Genomic DNA, 20,642 nt, shown 5'->3' on the forward strand with positions numbered 1-20,642 from the left:
TCTGTGTCATTCCAAGCAAGGAATGGTTTGTGCTGATCATCACGTGCTACCTCCTGCACCTTTTTTCTGTTTTTTTTTTTTTCTGAAAGCCATAGTTAAGTGCTTGGTGAAAATATGGATTTCTCATTGGGAAGGGGTGAAAAAGAAGTCAGTGAAGTAGTTTTTGAGGAGGGGGGGAATTTGGTTATAGGACAGAAGGAGTTTGCCTTGATCTGGAAGAGGGATGAGCTTTGTCTATAGGCTGCAGTAGAGGTGTTTTGAGAGTGAACAAAATAGCTTATTGCCATTTATTCATGACTTGAATGGGTCAGGAGTCAGTTTGTGGATAAAGGACACACCTGCTTGCCTTGGAAAGCTCACAGAGACAAATAACTGCTCAGCATTTTGGTGAAGAGGAAGATATTGAGAAATTCACAGAGATGTGAACAAAGGATTCTTTTTACAAGCCTGGACGACAGTAAGAGCCTATTGAAGTCTGCAATGAAGTGGATTTTTAAAAGGAAGAAAAGAAAGCCTTCTGTTTGGGAAAGATTCAGGAGATGGCATAAATAACTGCTGCAGCATTTAGGCAGGTCCATTCCTAGGACCCCACACTGTATTGACTTGCCTGGTTTTTCATAAACTCCCTAACCTCCATCATGCCTGGCCTGAAATCTCAGCTCTGTGTTTCTGCAGGCTCCTGAGAGGCCATACACATGACTTGGAGCTAAACTGTAATTTTATAGGAATATGTATGCTGACTGCAGCATTTTCCTTTTTAAAAGGAAGCAAACCAGGCAATTGGCTTAAAGAATTCTACCCTTCTACCCTCACAAGAGACAATGACTTGTGGATTTTGAGCAGACACAAGTGTCTTGTCTATTTGTAGTTTTGACTTAACATTGAAGCTGTTCCTGGTCTGCAAGAAAAATTCACCAGACTTTGCTTCCCTTTCCTCAAAAGGATGGGCAGAAGGGAGTTCTGTGTGAGAGCTGGCAGCTCATTTCTGGGCTCCCTGGCAGCCTTGGGCATATTCTCCCAGGCTTGTCCCTCCCAAGCTTCTCCCAGCTCTGAGCAAAAGCTGGAAGAGGGGATGGATGTCTATGGCCTTTGGTTGCCTCTAAGATGCTGAATTGTCTTAGGCAGCATGAAGATTGGGAATTCCCTTCTTGAAGACTGCAGAGGAAATCCTCCTGTTAGGGGTTTGGGTTTTTTTTAATTTCTCCCATTTGCTGAAAATTAAGTCATAAGTTAAAACCCCTGCTAACTTCCTTAAATGCTAGGCATCTGTGGAAGAAAAGTCACATAAATAAGAAAAAGTATGAATTACAGGCAGTGTTGACTTATTTAGCAAAACAGAAATGCAGCACTGTTGGCACTGGATCTGCATTATTTATTTTGACTGTAAATGCACATGGACATAATTTTGTATGATACAGAGTTTGTAAGCAGTTTGCAGACCCACTAATAAAATTCAATGGGGAAGCAGTGTGGTTTCTTAATAAAAAATAGCAAAATATCATGGATGGTATACTGCTACTCTCAGTGCCCTGCATTTGCAAGTTGATAAAATATCCATATTTGAAGTTCAGCATTTTGTGCTCTTTTCTGTGAGTGCACTTAAGACCAAATCTAATTTTATCCCACCATCATTTGACTGGTTACTATAAACAACACTTTTTAATGACCCATTTGTCTCTGTTAGTATTGCTGAGCTCTTCAAATATGTAATAAAAATACCATTTTAGAGTTATATATCAGTGTCTCATTGATTTTCTGTTTGTGATGACAGTTTGAAAATTAAGTATCTCCTGAAAAATAAGCTCAGCTTTGCCAGTGAAATTTCAAGTGGATTCCTTCCCTGATATTTATCAGTGCAGTAATCTGTAGGTCATCCTATGGTCATTATGACCAATTTTAAAACACTTTGGTGTTTGCCTTTTTTTTCCTTAGGAAACATGGAGGAGGTTACTGGTTTATTACTTGTCAGAAGTGGGTGATAAAAGCTTTTTCTCCTTCTGACAAATGGTTTTGTCTTCCACTCACAATCGCTGTGTAATATATATATATATTATTTTTATTTTAATATTTATACTCAGCTTCAGTCTTTGCTTGATTTTTTGTTCTTGCTCAGCTTAGGAGTTGGTTAGAAAGCAAATTTCTGTTTATTCTACATTCTTATTAAAATCTTCTGCTGATATATTTCGTTCATCAGTAGTTGAGCACTCTGTTCCAGGTTGTTGAGCAGTGCTTTCTCAGCATAGATACTCTAAAGTGACCAAATGACCCCTAGTTGAAGGAGTCAACTAGCACTGAATGTGCATGGTGAAGGAAATGGAGTCACTCCAGAATACAGTGGATTTTCCTCTGATTTTAGTTCCTATATTCAGCATTTCTGAACTGTGTTAATGCAAGCCCAGTGACACTTCGGAATTTTAGAAATTCAGCTGGAAAGAGACACGAAGACCATTTCATAGTGCATCACTGCACTAGTGTTTTCTTTATAGGAGAAAAGAAATTAGGTTATAATAAAAGGAAAATGAAAGTGATGTACTTTCTTGTCCTATTTATATTCTTCTAAAACATTCTGCAGTCATTCCAGAGGTGGTTCTGCAGGAATTCTCTGGGCTATGGAAGGTGGATGTTCTCATAAGTAATTATGTAGCAAGATTTATGCTAGTATGCCATTTTGAGAGTACAGAAGTCACTACGGCATCTACAGTAAGAAGTAATTTCTCCCAACTGATAACTGCTGAAACTCCCATACCAAGATGAGAGAGGCAGCTGATCACAGTGTTCAGAAAGTCACCAGGCAGTGAATCTAAGTTTAAAACCATACACCTGAAGGTGAACAAATACTGTCCTTAGCTCAGCTCTCCTTGTTTTGGGTGTACACACAGCTGGTGTAATTGTCTGATCAGAACTCAAAGCAGACAGCACATTAACCCTCTTTGTGGTGTAAAAATTCTGGGCTTTCCTATTAAAAAACAAACAAACAATACAACTGTTTTCATCTTCTACATCTGAAAGCTTGGAGTGCATCTAAAATCTGCCTGGCTCAGGGAGTCAATTTTCAAACTCTCGAATACTGCAGCTGGTGTTTCAAATGATGGATTTGGCAGAATATGTCCTCAAACGACTCTGTTGAGGTCTCACAGCCTCCTAATACACATTTTCTTCCTGAATGTCATTGGAATGCTTTTATCTTGTTCCAGCATCACCTTGCTACAGGGGGAATTGTAATGGCTTATAGTGAAACTTGAGGCAAGTTCCCAAGAGAACAGCTACTTGTTCCTGTGTGCCCCTAATGTCCTGATTCACCAATGGGTTTCATTGAAATTTCTTTTGACTCTTTTTGTTACAGGACTCTGTGATTAAACAATACGTATTAATTGCAGAAATACACTGAAATAATAAAAATTTAGACGTCTGTGTTATTTTCTAAGCATTCACCTTTATGACACCTTTTGAAAAACTGCTCACTTTACAGATAATCAGCAATATATTTAAATGCAGGTAGCAACAGTTTTGATCCTATCACTCAGTTGTACATGAATAATGTTTCCATCAGTGCTCTTAATCATAAAAAATAATGTGCAAACCTTTTTTATTCTTGTTTTTGGTCAATTTTAGCATGTTATACAATTTAAAATAAGCCAAATTATTTTCTAGGTCAAGAAGTGGTGTTCAAGTGCCTTGGGGAAGGAATTCTGGAAAAGGCCTTTCAGGGATATAACGCTTGTATTTTTGCCTATGGACAGACAGGTGAGTGCCCTAAAGGGAGAGAACACTTTGTGCACATGGGAAATGAGAACAACAAAACGTAAAGGAGATAACATTTAAAAATTGTAGTTTGAAATATCATGATATTTCATATATGTCTAGTACAAGCAGTGATAAGAATTCCTAAAAGCAGCTCTGTCAGGATGATCCTGGTTGTTTCCTGTTGGGGCCTCTTTCAAAGCCTGAAAGGAGTAGTGAGTGGTCTCCTACTGGAGACTTACTCAGTTTTTAGTGTTTAAGTGTGTTCCAAGGGGGCCCAAGTAATGTCCCTACTGAAAGAAACCTTCAGGATAATTTCTCTTTTTGTTTACCTCTACCTTGTCCAAAGAATTAGCTGTCTGGAATAGCATGTCATGTTGTTTTAATACATGCTCCTGAAGCAATGAAAAGAGATGTGCTTGAATGAACTAATAATTAAGAAATTATATTCTAAAGCATTTTCTTCTCCTTTTTTTCTTTTAGGTTCAGGAAAATCCTTTTCCATGATGGGCAATGCAGAGCAGCTGGGTCTGATCCCACGGCTCTGTTGTGCTTTATTTCAGAGAATCTCTGTAGAAGAAAATGAATCTCATACTTTTAAAGTAGAAGTGTCCTATATGGAAATCTACAATGAGAAAGTCAGAGATCTGCTTGACCCAAAAGGGTGAGTAGCTTCACTTTCCCCCACAGCCTTCTGTATTTTTCTCTAAACTCTAGAAAGAGGAATTGGTTTTGGAAGTCCCTGAGAAGGTTTTTTCAGAACGTATGTTTATATGACTTCTTTAGAGAGAATTAGATATCAAACACCAGAAGAGAATATTCATGTGTGTTAAATTAATCACTGGTGTGATTAATTTAAACATTAGGATACCATCCTACTGATGCAAGCAAATACTGTATGAAGTACTTTACCACCACAAAGCAAGACCACATACAAGTGAGTTCTGGGGTATTCTGCCAGAGGATCCTAGCAGTATTTGTTTAGGAATTTTCATCAGCTAGGAGAAATTTGAAGCTTATTTACAGCTAGGTCCTTGTGGTTTAGATATTGAACTTTTTTGAATGTGGAAAGGTGACACCTTAGAATTTACTTAGGAATTCTTTCTTCTATTTTGTCTACACAGAAATAATGATTAGGCACTCTGGCTTGGAGATGTGTGTACAGGAAGTAGTTTGACAACACTTGTTCAACTGAGCATTGATATATGTGATTTATATTTCAATTCTTGAATATAATTGCTGAAGGTGTTGTGTGCAAGTTAGTTAACAAGATAGATTTCAGACCTCGGTATGTGTCCATAAAGTATAGAACATGTGAGAAGAAATGAAAGCTTTAGCAAATTGCTAGAGGGAGGGTTTTTAGTCTCCTTTTTTTTTAGTTCAGCATTCTTTCTGCCAATTAAGGCATTTCAGGTTTTGTTCCAGCCACAAATACTGGGGTGGGAAGATGCATGAAAAATAGTGTATGTATATAGATCAAAACTGGTTAGATTGGTTTGACTCTTTATTGTTTGAGTTACAAATTCTCGAATACTTCCTTCTTCCTGTTACAATTAAAAAAGACACAAATTGACTTCTGCTATATAAAAGGTACTTATTTCATGTTAGGGTAATAGTTGGCTCTGCATGCTAGTGAGTAGATGGTGCATGAGTTGTACTTTATTCCACAGGAGCCGGCAGTCCCTCAAGGTCCGGGAGCACAAGGTGCTGGGTCCATATGTTGATGGCCTGTCTCAGCTGGCTGTTACAAACTTTGAGGTAAATCTGAACCAGCGACAAGTTTATAAATAACACCTATGTACATGAGCAGTAGGAGTCTCAGAAGAGGTAAACTAATGTCTATCTAGATATTTTATTCTTGAGTGATTATGGTCTCTGGCCATTGCAAAGATCATCTCTAATTCTTCAGGAATATTTATTTCATGTGGAAGCACTGGGTTTGTCTTATGTTAGTTACAAATATAGTAGTGGTATCTCCTTAATTTGCAGTTTCACTGCATGTAATATATGCCATGAACACAATATTTGCTTGACACAGGAAATCTGAGGATTCTAAGATAATTACATTAGTCTTTCAGCATGAATTTGACTTTGTTGTTGAGTACTACATTCTGTTTTATATAGATAATTCATAACTTAAATCACAGCAGCATCTAAGCCCACTTGATTTACCAAAACACATTCAAATAAATTAGTATTGTAGAAGCCAATGAACCACTGTAGGCACAATGGAAATAATTAAAGCAGTGCAGTTTTATGAGTTGTGTGGGAATTTCTTTTTATGAAGAAACTGATTTGGAAATCTGATTCAGAAATGTTTTTTAAAAAAATGTTAATTATTTGTGTAGTGTTATGTCCTTCTTTTTGTTTTGAGGTTTTAAATTTTTTCTGCAGCATCTGTGCATATTATACAGTTTAAAAACTGCTTTTGCAGCTTCTAAGGTGAATTGCTTAGTTTGAAAGCTCACCTCCTTTTTGCAAATTCTAGTACGTGTTGTTCATGCTTAAGTTGTGGCTGATGACTTCTGAAATGGTTTTGGAAGACTCAGTAAGCACATTTCTCAGGCTCTGCATAGTCATCTTTGTCTTGCACACGTGGGAAGGTACAGGTTGAAGTGAGGTAATGTTTTCAGCCAATTAAGTGGAGATAGCATTAGTGCAGGTCAGTAAAGAGATGCCCTGTGTTCACTTGTGTAAGTGAATCTGTGCTGGCCTGATTCCTGGCATTAAACAATATGATTTGTAATGTGGGTGTCACCAACATAGTTCAGCAGAGAATAAGGAAAAGGTGAATTGGCTGTAGTTGCTGGACTTTAAGTGCAGCACTTAAAAAGAGATATGATTTAACATTGTTCTGTGGATTTATATGCCTCTGTAGCAATACATCTCAAAATGTGCAGAGACTTTTCTCATTACTTCTACCTTCCTTTCTTCCTCTCTCCCACACACCCTTCCATCTAGATGAGGATTTTATTTAGCAAGCACAATACTTTGCTTTTATCCTAGCATCCCTTTTTACTCTTTTTGCTCTAGGATATTGAGTCACTGATGTCAGAGGGAAACAAATCACGAACAGTTGCTGCAACCAACATGAATGAAGAAAGCAGCCGCTCTCATGCCGTGTTCAATATTATAGTGACTCAGACGCTCTATGACCTGCAGTCTGGTGTATGTATTTCTGTTGATTAATTTATGAAGTTGAGGTGGATTCTTCTTCCTTTCTCATACATGTAAATCACCTATTTAACTGTGTTTTGACTTTTGATACCATGGAGCCCACAAATCAAGACTAAAAGAACCCTGGAAGAGCGAGGAAGCACACCACATAAAACAAACAGTTGGATCACTTTTTAAGATTATGTTGACACCATGAAACTTTCTTAGGTCTTGACTGTTGCTGGAGTTAATGTATTTTAATGGCCTACTCTGCTATAAGGTGATTGATGTTACCACATGGGTGGTTCTGGCTCCTTGGTGCTTCAGGCCTTTACTAGAAAATATATGGGTGACTTTCAAAGATCTGTAAGACTTCTGACAATTCCTTCTCTCAAATGTGATACTTTAACCCACATTATTATGAAGGCCAGTGTTTCATGGTGCCAGTGTCAAGCATGTTGGTGCTTCATGCCAGTGTTTCTTAGCTGTTGTTCTCCCATGTCCCATCTGTGCAGAATTCTGGAGAGAAGGTCAGCAAGGTCAGCCTGGTGGATTTGGCTGGGAGCGAGAGGGTGTCCAAAACGGGAGCTGCAGGAGAGCGCCTGAAGGAGGGCAGCAACATAAACAAGTAAGGCATTGGCATACACAGGCTGTGAGCCCTGATCTTGAAGAAATCACTGTTGCTTCCCTGGCCTCCTCTTGGTGTGCTTGTCACAAGTCAGCTCAAATGAGCTTCATCAGAAGCAGTTCAATATGGCTCTTTCAGCTGCTCAGTGCTGAGCAGCATGTGTTTCCTGACATTGGCATAGGCATCCTGATTCATACTTGACTCAGATGAAGGCTATATGAATTTTATCTGGAAAAAGTGACAGCAGTGCTCTTTAATTAAGCATATACCTTTTGTGATTCATTTATACACCCTGTCCCCAGGCTCATGTGTTTGCCTCATCATCTGCTTAAGGAAGAGTGCAAAGTTGCAGAGTTGAATGGCTTTGTTCCAACATGAATTAAATTATGTAAGGGTATAATGCACAGTTTGAGAAAACCGGATCAGAACGAAGCTGTGTTGGTTTAGCATTGCCTTGGGCATTTGTGCTCAAGCAATGACAAGTTTCAAAGCACTTTTTTTAGCCATAATTACTGTGTTATTGTCCAAAACCAAGAATGTAGCACACTATTACTGCTGTCTTAAATATACTAATTTTTTTTGAAAAAAAGAGTGTAACTGTTGCATTAAAAGCTACTGCTTTTTCAATTTATTTCCAAATGTTACAAAATGTTTTGTATTTTATGTTAACAATGGCAGCACAATGTGTATATGAGCAGCATGCATACTTATGATTCAAATTTACCTCTTGGACATTTTTTCCTCTTTCTAGCTTAGTTTCTAATCTGCTTTGTGTCTAATGATCATATTGGTACCATGTTGGCATAGCTCTTATGAAACAAAATGATGTGGCTGTCTTTGCCTAATGGCAGATACTGTAACCTTACCCCACAGGTTCCTAGTTAAATTCAGATCATTTTTACTAGAAACTGTATTTGTATTTTGCATAAACAAAGGTCAAATTAAATGTTTCTTTCTAATTTTTGAGAAACAATTCAAATGCCCCCTCTCCCAACAGCAATTAACAAATTGCAAATTTAACTATGGATACAGAAAAACTTCGATTTTGTTTTTTCCTTTTAGGATCTTTATTCAGTGTTAAACTTGTATGGTATCAATGCAATAGGAGAGGGTGTTTTTTACCTGTGCTGAACCTCTGACAATACAGAACTTCAGATAAAAGCACCAAACATTTCTGTAAAAGGTATTCTAAAAAGAAAACTGAACGACTCTACATTTTCCATTCAAATAAATTCTTATATGATACAAATCTGTAATACTTAGTCCATTTATTTAACATTCTCTGTTTGAAATCTCTTTTGGAACTCACAGGCAAGAGAGAATTCTTAGTGCTTGGTGTCTTCTGTTAGAGTTTTGCTGTTGGAGCTTTAATGAAGTCTGATTTTTAGGCTTAAAAGCCTAAAAATAGATGTACATGTTTAGTCAGACTAGCTCTTTGGAGGACATTTTGTGCAATCTTCTTTAGGGTACGATGCAACTTACTCATTAGGGAAAGGTAATATTTTTTTCTGGAGTGATAGAGTATATTTAAAACATACACCTTACAATGTCAGCTCCTTTTCTTATTGTATTTCTTTTATAAAAAACCCCAGTAACATATATCAGTAACATGTGTTATGTTTAATGAGATAAAAAATGGAGCTGCTGGCAAGTAAACTTGCTGCTAGTTTTATGGTTTATTGCCTTGAAGAAGAATGTGGAAATGATGTGCCTGTTTATTCAGTGTCTGTACCGTTTGTTTCTTATGAAAACTGGCTAGAGCTGTGGCTAGATGCCGCCTTGGTCGCACAACTTTTCCTTTTGGAAACATTATTTCCTTCTTGGAGACAGCATGTTGCAGAGAGGGGCTGCTGTCCCACTTACTGAAGCAACTGAGAGTTGTGTAATTTTGTGTCAACATCTCCCTCAAGTTGTAATAGAGATGACTTTTTTTTTTTTTTTTCTCACAGAGCTGGTGCAGAGTTAGTAAAGGAGGTTTTTGGGAGATTTGCCATACCTCATAGGAAAGCTGGATTTGCTTGTTCCTCCCCAGGATGTGCTAGTTCCCATACCCAGTGCAGAAAAGGAGGTGCTTAACAACTTTTTGTGGTGTAGAAGAACAACTTCTTGAACACAGTGGTAGGAGGAAGCAGAATAAACAATCTGTCAATTAGTGGCTACAAAAAAAACCCCACTTTCTGTGAGCAGTCTGCAGTTTTACCTCTGATTAGTAAAGTCATAACTATTGTCATTTTAACTTTTGAATGCAAAAAGATGATGTAGGCGGGGGCAAGGAATGGGTTGGGACAGGTCTGGCTCCAAGCTGATTTGAGGGAAGGTTTTAGTATTCTGAGTTAACTGCTAGAAAAATGGGTTCTGCTCGTTGAGGTATTTGATTCTAAATTGTACAGAAGTAGCTTGAATGGGTGTCACTTAGGGACAAAGTTGTTTCCCTGTGATGAGGAAGTGCCACTTCCTTTTGAATGCTGCTGGCTCAAGCCTGTGGTGTGAGTGTGCAAGCTTCCCACTGCCCACTAGCAAGGACAGCCTGGTGCCTGAGGAACAGGGACAGGCAGATAAGACACTGTGCAGAAATGGCACTTTCCTGTAATCTTGCAGCAAGTCCACTCTGCTTCTTCTGCAGTGACTCAGTCTGCCGTGTGCTGTGGGCTTAGGACTTCTGGTTGATTCATTATGTGAGTACCGTGAGATAGGATCAGAGTAATGACAGATCTCTGAGGCATCATCCAGCAAAAAGCAAAGCTGATGATGAGTCCTGTAATTATTGTGTTGGGCAGCCATTCCTTTTGCTGCTTCCCTTAAAGTCTTTAAACAGCTTTGTATTATGAAATCTCAAGCAAATTACATAAATGATTCCAGTTTGGCTTTTATTGTAAATGTTACTCTTAAAATAAGATCAGTATTTGTAAGGAGCAGTAATATTATCACATTTTTTAATCCCATGGTAATAAACTGTACCTTATAGTTTCCTGTTCATTAAAATGCAGTACCCATAACTGAGATTGGTGTTGCAGCCCAGTTGGGAAATAGTTTTCAATCACAGATTTTTTTGAATCCCTGTTCTTCCTATTCCCTTCTGACTGTCCATTTTTTCCCCCCTGCTCAGGGTTTGGCTGTGGTTTTCATATTTCCTGTCATTTAAAGAAGGCAGGTAGTCTAGGTAGTTTTTTAGTTTTGTGCTCCATTGGGAGTGTGCTGATGGTGCTTTTCAGTTGTGCTGGAAGAGGTTGCTATAGAGCAGCATGGAGCATCCTGCTGTTTGCTCCTGTATGTTTAGCAGACTGTCATCTCTCTCTGTGGAGATCAGAAGCTGGAGGCAAGAATTAGTTCTTGTTTTTTCTATCCTCTTTTCACAAACATTCAGAGGTTATTAGGCTTTTCTTTAGGCCACAAAACTAAACTTAACTTTCTATTTTTGATATGAATTTTTCAGAGGTGAATCAGAAAGTTATCCTACTTTTTACAATCCCACAAATTTACAAAATAGAGTGCTCTCTTGGGAGTTCAGATTACCTACCTAGCCTTTCCCTAAATTTCTTTTGATTTTGCTCCCAGGTCTATGCTGTCTTTATATGCAATATGGGATTCCTTTTGTGGCACTTTTAATGGTTCTTGTTAACTTACCCTTGGATATCTTCCTTAAAATCCTCTTCTGCTACATTTTTATCATTTTCTAAGTGCTATTTCTAAACCAGTGGTGGTTTCAAGCAGCATTGAGGCTCTGTTATAAATATGTGCAAATGCTGCCTATAAACCAAAATGGTAGTACTTCTTTGAAAAGAAAACACAAGAGGGTGAAGTGGAACAGTGCAATTAAAGATTTATTTGACTATCTAATTGCAATGCTGCTGAAGCTTTTTCCTTGGTACTTATAGAGAGTAGCTGGATATTTGAGCAGGAGTGTGACAGACCCACAATTCTCTTGGGCTTCAGCGTTGTCTCCTTTAAAACCCTTTAGGCATCTGTTTAATGTTCTCAGGCTCCTCAACAAGCTCATTAGCTTAAACATACTCACCCCAAGAGCCCTGATGTCACTTAAAATTTACACAGGGTTGTATAGGGATTGCATAATATAGCTCACATATGCTTTGGGTGGATTGCTGATACAGTTACCCCAGTTGGTAGAAGCTGTACATGTACCAAAATGCATGAGTTGGCTATTTTCTTCACGTTTCTGGAGTGTTGTTTGGGATTCAGCTGTCTGCTGAGCAGTTTGGGGGCCTTTCTCTTTCACACTTGTGCAGCACCTTTGTGAGTGGGAGATCGTTTGGTCTGTACCCCCCAGCAGAAGCTGCTGAGGCTCTACCTCAGTTACAACCCAGTCCATTTGTTAGGGGACCTCCTAACCTGCCTCTTCTGGTCAGCAGCCTTCTATGGCTGCTCACTGCTTCACCAGGCACATGAGTACTCCCGGGCCAGAGCTGGGCTTGTTCTGAGGCTGCCTTCTTATGGCTGGAGAATTGTTTCATTTTAGTTGGCATTTGAGTCAGCGTTCTTAAACAGCATTCTCAAACACTGTTCCCAGCACAGGGGTTCTTGCTGTGCTGCCAGCGCTGACTTGTAACACTGTCATGAGACTGCAAATCAGAAAGATTTTTATCCTCTGAGAAAAGGTAGATGTCTAATCAAGGGCAGGGATTTTTAATATACACTGAAGCAGTCTATTTTAGACTTTTCAAACTATTCTAAATATTTCAACATAGTCTCAGTCTTTCTGAAATATGATCTTAGTACCACCTATGACGAAACACTGTTGATAACAGATTTTTCCTCCAAATATGTAACTTTAAAGAAATATTCTGCCTTGTTTGGAGCAGGGCAATGGGCTAGCTGATCTCTTGGGGTAATTTCCAACTTAAATTATTATATGATATTTTAAAAATTGGATATGAAGTTCTGCAGAGCAATCCCTATTTTCTGTGTTTTATTAAATCTGCATTTGGAATATGTGCTAAAGCAGTTCTGCTGTTTTGCATTTATAGATCACTTTCAACACTGGGATTGGTTATATCATCACTTGCTGACCAGGCAGCAGGGAAGGGGAAAAACAAGTTTGTGCCTTACAGAGACTCTGTACTCACTTGGCTTCTCAAGGTAATTTATATTTTCTGTTCACCACGTTCACAAGATGTCAGCTTACTCATTTGTAGGATCATTGCAGTATGCCTCTGTGTACATGGGCTTCTCATCTTTTTTTAAAGAAATGAGTGAAGGAGCTCTCATAGCTATGTTATTCCAAGTGATATGGACAGCTAAGTGTATCTTGTGTTAATTCAATGTAAAATCCTACTTGACTATTTTCAGTTGTAATGGAATCAAAGGTGGTAGAGGTGGCTAGAAATGTTCATGGAACACACAGATAAGTTTATATCAACTTATATAAACTTATATTATAAGTTTATATAAGTTTATATTATATCAAATAGTACTTTCAGTGCCTTTATTAAGTATTTTTGGTCTCTTTGTGAAGACACTGTATAGTCTCAAAACAATTTTTAACTCTTGAACTTTCTGTGGCTGCACTACAGGACAACTTGGGAGGAAACAGCCAAACTGCCATGATAGCCACAATTAGTCCAGCAGCAGACAACTATGAAGAAACTCTCTCAACTCTGAGATATGCAGACAGAGCCAAAAGGATAGTTAATCATGCTGTGGTGAATGAAGATCCAAATGCTAGGGTCATCAGAGAATTACGTGAAGAAGTTGAAAAACTGAAAGAACAGCTCTCACAAGCTGAGGTAACCTCATACACAGTAATATGTAAAATGAGTTTCTCAAGGAGCTGTCACATTCTGTGTGGAAGACTAGCTTTCTTACAAAACGTGGAAAGGAAGAGTCTTGCACCCATTCTTTTTTCTTTCCTTTTTTAACAAAATAGTTCACATTTTCCAGTATCCAGCATAATGTATGCTTATCTTTAATAACTTTTAAATAAGGAAAACATTGTACTGATGGTGACCCTTTTCAGTTCTTGAGGAACTTAAGGCCAAGCAATAATTGATGCAGCACAGAAAAGGACTAGATTACATCTTCATTGTGTGGACTCACTTATTAGCAGAATTTTTTTTTATGCATTGGTGGACTATACATAATGTCAGATGGAAAAGTGTGAAAAGTCATAAATATGTTATTGGACAACAAAATTCAGGGGGCATTTCTCTCTGACATTTGTGAAAATCTATTAAAAATTGTCAGAAATGGAGCACTGAAAACCATCACTGCATTTGCTTCACTGCCTTAATAGTTGACACTGTGTGATTGATGATTATCTTAATTTATTCTTCTACCTGAAGAATAAAGTATCCAGGTAGGATAGTTTATTTGGTATCCAGGATATCTGAACAAATTAGGTACTTAATAGATTTGAAAATATTTTTCATCTTTTCAGGAAGGACATAAAATACTGAAGGAAAAGGAACAGAACTGTGCTTGAGGGTAAATTTGTGTGGTGTTTAAATTTCATAATTATTTAAGGAATAGTGTTATTCACGTGAACACTTCCTTATAGACTGAAGTGGGAAAATCTTCTTTAAGGAAAAGGAGGCATTCACTTTTTCATAAATAAAAACCTGTTCTAAGCCCTTATTTTAATTTGGAAAATGTTATTGTAGCATGTTGGCAGGCTGCAGCTGAACACAATCAGTAGGAAGGTGTCCAAAATCTTACTAATTATTTTGTTAAGTGTTTTCTCTTCAACCTTCTGTTAAAAAGAGTTATATAGGGTTATAGGCCAGCCTGTTCAGTTGTTACTTGGCACTGGACATATTCAAGCCCTTTGCTTTTGTTTCCTGTTGTGAAATGAGAAGCCTGTGTTAGCTCCAGAACATGCCTTCCTTTGAAGGTAATCAACAGGGTCAGTCTGAAAGCTTTAATGCAACCCTAAGAACACTTATAAAACCAGGATGGAATGGAAGGCTAAATGTCTAGAGGAATTTGTGTTTGAAACTACTGTTGGAAGAAAGACATTGCGCTTGAACTGCAGACAGCTAGGAATTAAAGTTTTTAAATACTCACATACTTTTATGCAGACAGTGAAGTCTGAGTGGCCAGGCCCAGAGATTTTTGTTCCTTCCATTAACTCTGGAGCTATGTCATTCTTCAGCTATTTCAGATCTGGATCCAATAAAGGTGATTTCTGTCCTCCTCCTCCTTTGCAAGTTTCCTATTTCCTCAACTTCTACCTTGAAAAACCTGGGAACATAGTAACAAACCTATACTTGTTGCATTTGATAATATGTTGCTGTGTTGAGTTTCCTTGTGCGAGATGAAGTTGAAGTGGTAAGAGTAGCTGAGGGTTTTTGCTAATTTCTACCTTTTAGGCCATGAAGGCACCAGAACTGAAGGAAAAATTGGAAGAATCAGAAAAACTAATAAAAGAGTTGACTGTCACCTGGGAAGAAAAGCTAAGGAAAACAGAAGAAATTGCACAGGTACTTCAGAAAATTTTAAGAGGAAAGCCAGATACTCATATAGTACAAGTCAGCTGAACTTCATGAGCTTTAGTGGTCTATACTGTTTTCCCACCACCTATTTGAAATGTCTTTGAATTTTTGTCTTTTCCCCTTGTTTCTGGTTTTGGGGTGGCTTTGTTTGTTTGTTGGTTTTTTTAACCAACAAATGTTCATTTGTTTGTTGGGTTTTTGTGGTTTTTTGAAGTCTAGATTTTATTAGCATAAATCTAGCAGTGTCATGATATAGCATTGATAAAAGCCAGTATTTGATTTTAAAATAAAACATCAAAATATATTTGGGCAGCTCATTTATTTATAAGACCACAGTGGGACCGTGGGGATATTTCCCTTTAAGTGACTAAGGAAGTGAAGAATTACAGAAGGATCAGAATTGTGGGTGATATTTGTTGTTTTTGCTTTTAGTGATTTCTAACCAGAAAAGGAAAATGTGTACATGTAGTCACTAATGTTTGTTTATTATAATTTTTGTACATTAAAAAAAACCCTTTCTGGCTTCTAGTGTATACTTCCATCATTCCTTCATCCATAGCTTGAAGAATAAATGGTGTTTGCTTCCCTTTCTAGTCCTAATGTTCCAGAAGCATGTTATGGTGCAATCACTGTTAAAATAAATTTTTAAAACAAAAAAAAAAAAAACAGGGCAAGGGGAAAACCCAAACCTAACCAGCCAAACAAAAAACTCCAACACCCAAACTGTAGCCAAAAAAAAAAAAAAAAGACTGAAAAAGACTCATGTGATCAAGTAAGTGTTTTAGCTGAATTAATAATAAAACTGCAAATGAATAAGCCTAAACTGTGGCATGCTATTTCCCAAATCATCTATGACTGTGATTATCTTTGAAGTAATTGAAACTGATTTCATTTTTTACTGACATAAAGACTCAAAGCCACATTGTGTCTCTTAGCTCTATTGAGTTCATTAAACCTACATATGTGTAGGTAAGCCTGTAAATTTAATAGGACTGCTTAATTAAGCTCTACTTTGGGGGAGATAGGTGTTTGAGGATTACATCTAACTTTTTATGGTTAGTGTGTAAATATAAATTCTACTGACCTTATGGTGCCTGACCGGTGTCTGGTGGTGATATACAGTGTGCATACTCAGCATGTGCATCTTTATCTTCAGTTGCTCTGTGCTTGTCCCTACATATTGCAGCAGGCAAGATTAATTTATTTTTGTGCTTGCAGGAGAGGCAAAGACAGCTGGAGAGCATGGGAATCTCCCTCGAGTCTTCAGGTATCAAGGTTGGGGATGACAAGTGTTATCTGGTGAACCTGAATGCAGACCCTGCACTCAATGAGCTTCTGGTTTACTATTTAAAGGTAAGGATGTGAACAGGATATTTACACAGAATGAAAGGACACTTGCTTGGAATTTCTAGCTCCAATTTACTCAGAAGAGATGTAGTTTTTTTTGCTGCAGCAAAATAGGATAAGCCTCCTCCTGCTGTTTAGGCTTTTGTTTTCCCTTTGCATCTCAGCTTCACTGTTTTCCTAATTGATCTCCTGATTGCCAACAGTAGGAGAAATGCTCAGTGTGGACCAGTGTTGAGATCAATTCTAGCTTTTCCAGGCAGGATGTGCCTGGCCAGTGGTCTTCTGGCCTGAACTTCAAGCAGGAACTTCATGGTAGATGCATGTTTTTGTTAGGGAGCTGGGAATTGCTTTAAATATATGGAGAGCTAATAATAAAGAGATGATGATCAGTAGTAATCAGTAAGAATAACATAACCTTCAATGACAGGAAAGCTTATGAGAGAGGGGGTTAAAAAGGCACTGTTAAAATTTTACAGAAATGTATTTTCCCGGTGTCATTAGCTTTCATACCATTCTGTTTTGCATTTCCCATGCCAGAGTGAAGAATTGTCAAGTTCAAACCTAGAAGGTTTGTAGGGAAGTGTGAGCTGCTTGTCAATAAGATATGAAAGAATATTTTGTCTGGTTTTTTAGCTACTCTTCCTCTTCTGCTTTGGTAGCTGAAGGAAGACTTGTGTATTTGAACAGTAGCAAATAAAACACAACCTCTCAAACACTAACAAAATAAACTTTTTCAGCAGAACTTAAAATATGACTTGGAATTATGTAGAGCTTAGTATGTTTAGCTGAGTTGCTGTACAGCTGTTTTCTGAAAAGCAGAGAACTCTGCACCTTGTTTTACTATCTATGCTGTTCTCTTAATTATGCCTATATGACATGACTGGTTTTCTTCTGGTTTTTGTGTTTAATGTATGCATGCAGGCATAGTGTGAGAATACTTTTTAATCAGAATTTGTGTGTCAACTACTTCATTTTGCTTTAGCTAAAACTGTGTGAAGATGAAGTTCAGGGCAGAGCAACAGTTTGTGTGTGTCTGTTGCAGTCTTCAGATGTGCTGTTGGCACCATTTCTGCTCGACAGACACACAAACTGTGCAGTCTCAGCACTTCAGCTAATATTTTCTTAGTTATGTCAACAATGGTAGTTTGCTTGTCTCTTAGTAACAGCTTGTTTTCTAGGATCACACAAGAGTTGGTGCAGATACCTCTCAGGATATTCAGCTCTTTGGTATAGGAATCCAACCAGAACACTGTGAGATTAATATTGCTTTAGATGGAGAAGTTACACTCACACCAAAAGAAAATGCAAGGTAAGGAAGATCAGCACTGAAATGGAAATTTGCTTTTCTTTGACAGATAGTGACTTTCATGCATTTTTATTTTACACAGACAGAACTATCTTATGTTCTGACCTATGAGTAGGTTCAATACAGTTGACTTAAATAGATACTTAGAGGGAAATTCAGCAATTAAAAGTAAGATTTCCCTGCACATGTGAATACTCACCTCAGGGCAACAGGCAGGCAGTGGTTTGGCTTGGAATAAGCCACCTAAAGAAGGTACTTGGTAGGAGAGAGGGGCCATTGCCTGTCTGTGTCTTGGGTAGAAATGAGATCCCTGAGATGCTGCTGGCTGTGCTGGCCTGTGTAATGGTATAGTAGCTTGTGTCTTGATGGCAGAGAATAAATGGTGCCTTGTGAGTAGTTCCTGTTGTGAAGTTCAGTATTTTGTGAGGAAAAGGTGCTTTAAAGGTCTGAATTCTTTTCTAAATCCTTAATTACTATTTTGTCTAGTTAATATGCAGTGTAAAGTAATGCTTCACCTTTTGTTTCTACTTCTGTATTTTAATATTTTTTCATTCCTGGGGCATTGTGGCTCCTTGGGTGGAATTGTAAATGTCTTTGTCACTTGATCTCCAATAGCATGTGATAAAGCAGTACCTTTGTCCGAGTTAATTGTCATGTGCTTGTCTGAAATTTCAGTATCTAAATAATGTACAGATTAGTATCAGAATGAGAAACTGAAGTTTGAGAGGCACATAAAAATCTGATTTCTTTCAGTCTTCCTTTAGTGAAATGCATTTGTATTTTTCTTCTGCAGCCTACAGTACAAAATTTCAAACAGATGGGATTCAGGCTTGTGGTGATAGAGTTACTGTACTGGAAATCAGTCATTTTGACTGGCAGGAACAAGGGCACATGTCAGTAAAAAAACCCGATATTTTATGTTTAATGCTTAAGTAACTGTTCTTAAGATATGAGTATCAACAGAAATTTAGCTACCAGAATTTCATTGAAAAAAGTTAAAAAAAGATCTGATTTAAAATGAAATGCTTATGTGTTTGTGTTGACTTACATGAGAGAGACTGCTGAAATGAGAGTGCTGCATCTGAAAAGCCTTTTTCATTTTACTGAAGTTTTTTCCCCTTTCAAATAAAATGCTCTGCTTTGTGACTCACACATGCAAAAGTTCAAGAGCTCAATTTTTCTCATTTTGTGATTGAAACTTAAGTATAAAGGAATACACTAGTATACCAGATGTTCCCAAAAATAGACCCTTGTTAATAATAGAGACTCTATTTGTTGAAAGAATAAAACTTGGATCTAAGAATCTTTTCTTATGCGTGAATGCCATATCTGTTCACAGCATGTTTTACAACTCAGTGTTGACTAAGTTATATCTTGGAGAGCTCTATCAGTAGGATTTGCATACATTTATGTTTGGATTTTATAAGTTTATAAGAAACAGGCAGTGACCCAGTTTGAGAAACAGGCATTTAAAGAAAGCTTTGCAAACAAAATGAACCCTGTCTGTGTGTTTACTTAAGAGTTGTACCAGCCAAAGGCAGAGGGGAAAGGTGCTAATTCTGACAATAGAGATCAGACCAGTAACTTTCCCAATGATCCTTTCATAAGAACCTAGCTGGTTTGTTATCATGTAATACAAGTGACTTTCAGTAGGTGGGAGAAACGGCAACTCTTGAATCCTTTATTTTCAGGATTTCACTGGAGTTGTATTTTTTTCTTTCAGATCCTGTGTAAATGGTGCATTGGTATGTTCTGCCACTCAGTTATGGCATGGAGATAGAATATTATGGGGAAACAACCACTTTTTTAGGTAATGGTTGATGTTTATATTCCACCCATTTTACATTCAGCCTATTTTTTTTTTCCTTTCATTATTTTAGATAATTTTTCTTTATAAACTGAATTTCCATTTTTACTCAGAATAAATTTACCAAAGAGGAAACGTCGAGATTGGCTGAAAGACCTTGAGAAAGAAACTTCCTTAGGAGAGCATGATCTGGATGCAGCTAGTGAAGCTTCTTCAGAACCAGACTACAACTATGAGTTTGCACAAATGGAAGTTATTATGAAGACACTGAATAGTAATGGTAAGGCAACTGCCAGATAAAAATGTTCTTTTGGATTGTCTAACAAATTCAGCCTGGAACTCAATTTCTGGGTAAAACAAGCAATGCACTTGTTCCAGGGGCCTTTGGAAGATTTTCAGGATAAGATATTTTACAGAAACAATGTGTGTGCAAATATATATGAAACATATATAACTATAAATATATATATGTGTGTGTAAAAAAAATATGTGCACCTAGGTGTAAATACACACACAAGATAGTAGTTGGTTTGTGCCCTGACACAATTTTGTCTGTACCTCTACTCTCTTTTATAAAGCAGTTGATTTGTAACCATATGCCTGTCAAATTATCATCCAAGTTTACTAAGTTCTTGTTTTTGTGAGTTACTGTAGAAAGAAGAGGTGCACCATATATGGCTCAGTTATTTCATCCTCCTTTTTGTATCAAATGTTACTGACACCATTTTAACCTTATTAAAAAAACATTGAAATGATAACAAAGCAAAAGGCAAATGCCAGCTTGTTTTTCAGCTCTTGATCACTCTTAATATTTCATTTAGTCTTTGTTAAAACAAATTGGTTTTTTGGAACAACACTATAAGGTATAAATAAAATAACGGTATGGTGTATGTAAAACAATATGGCTTTTTCATGATTTCCAGAAGGCAGGTCATAGTTCATGTGATACGATAGAGTATAAAGAAATGCTGAAAATCTTAGTAAACTACAGAATGCTTTGTACAGGTTTTAAATACACAAAATCAGAGAGGCAAATACCTTGGGATTTGGTCCCTGATCAAGAAGACAGAGTAGATGGTGGTTCATTGCTTTCTGTTCTCCTTTCTTCATCTCTTCACAGTATTTCCATGGTTTGCTGTGGTTTGCATGTTGAAATACAGCATTTACTTTTTATTTCGTCTCCTCTTCTTGTTTTACTTTTGTCTGTTTTGC

General features: G+C 37.5%; 1 protein-coding gene across 5 annotated transcripts in view; it reads left to right on the forward strand.

Moving 5' to 3' along the window:
- Positions 1-20,642, forward strand: part of KIF13A (kinesin family member 13A) — a 104,457-nt gene that overhangs the window by 50,654 nt on the left and 33,161 nt on the right. For all 5 annotated transcript variants that reach the window (XM_014275828.3, XM_074542962.1, XM_074542969.1 and 2 more), the window contains exons 5-16: positions 3,652-3,744; positions 4,225-4,405; positions 5,412-5,499; positions 6,775-6,909; positions 7,413-7,525; positions 12,508-12,619; positions 13,054-13,266; positions 14,848-14,958; positions 16,189-16,323; positions 17,496-17,626; positions 19,347-19,433; positions 19,544-19,710. In XM_014275828.3, the coding sequence (XP_014131303.3) occupies positions 3,652-3,744; positions 4,225-4,405; positions 5,412-5,499; positions 6,775-6,909; positions 7,413-7,525; positions 12,508-12,619; positions 13,054-13,266; positions 14,848-14,958; positions 16,189-16,323; positions 17,496-17,626; positions 19,347-19,433; positions 19,544-19,710 (1,566 nt within the window). The remainder of the gene's footprint in view (positions 1-3,651; positions 3,745-4,224; positions 4,406-5,411; positions 5,500-6,774; positions 6,910-7,412; positions 7,526-12,507; positions 12,620-13,053; positions 13,267-14,847; positions 14,959-16,188; positions 16,324-17,495; positions 17,627-19,346; positions 19,434-19,543; positions 19,711-20,642) is intronic.

The sequence above is a fragment of the Zonotrichia albicollis genome, chromosome 1 (assembly GCF_047830755.1).
Source record: "Zonotrichia albicollis isolate bZonAlb1 chromosome 1, bZonAlb1.hap1, whole genome shotgun sequence".
Taxonomy (NCBI): domain Eukaryota; kingdom Metazoa; phylum Chordata; class Aves; order Passeriformes; family Passerellidae; genus Zonotrichia; species Zonotrichia albicollis.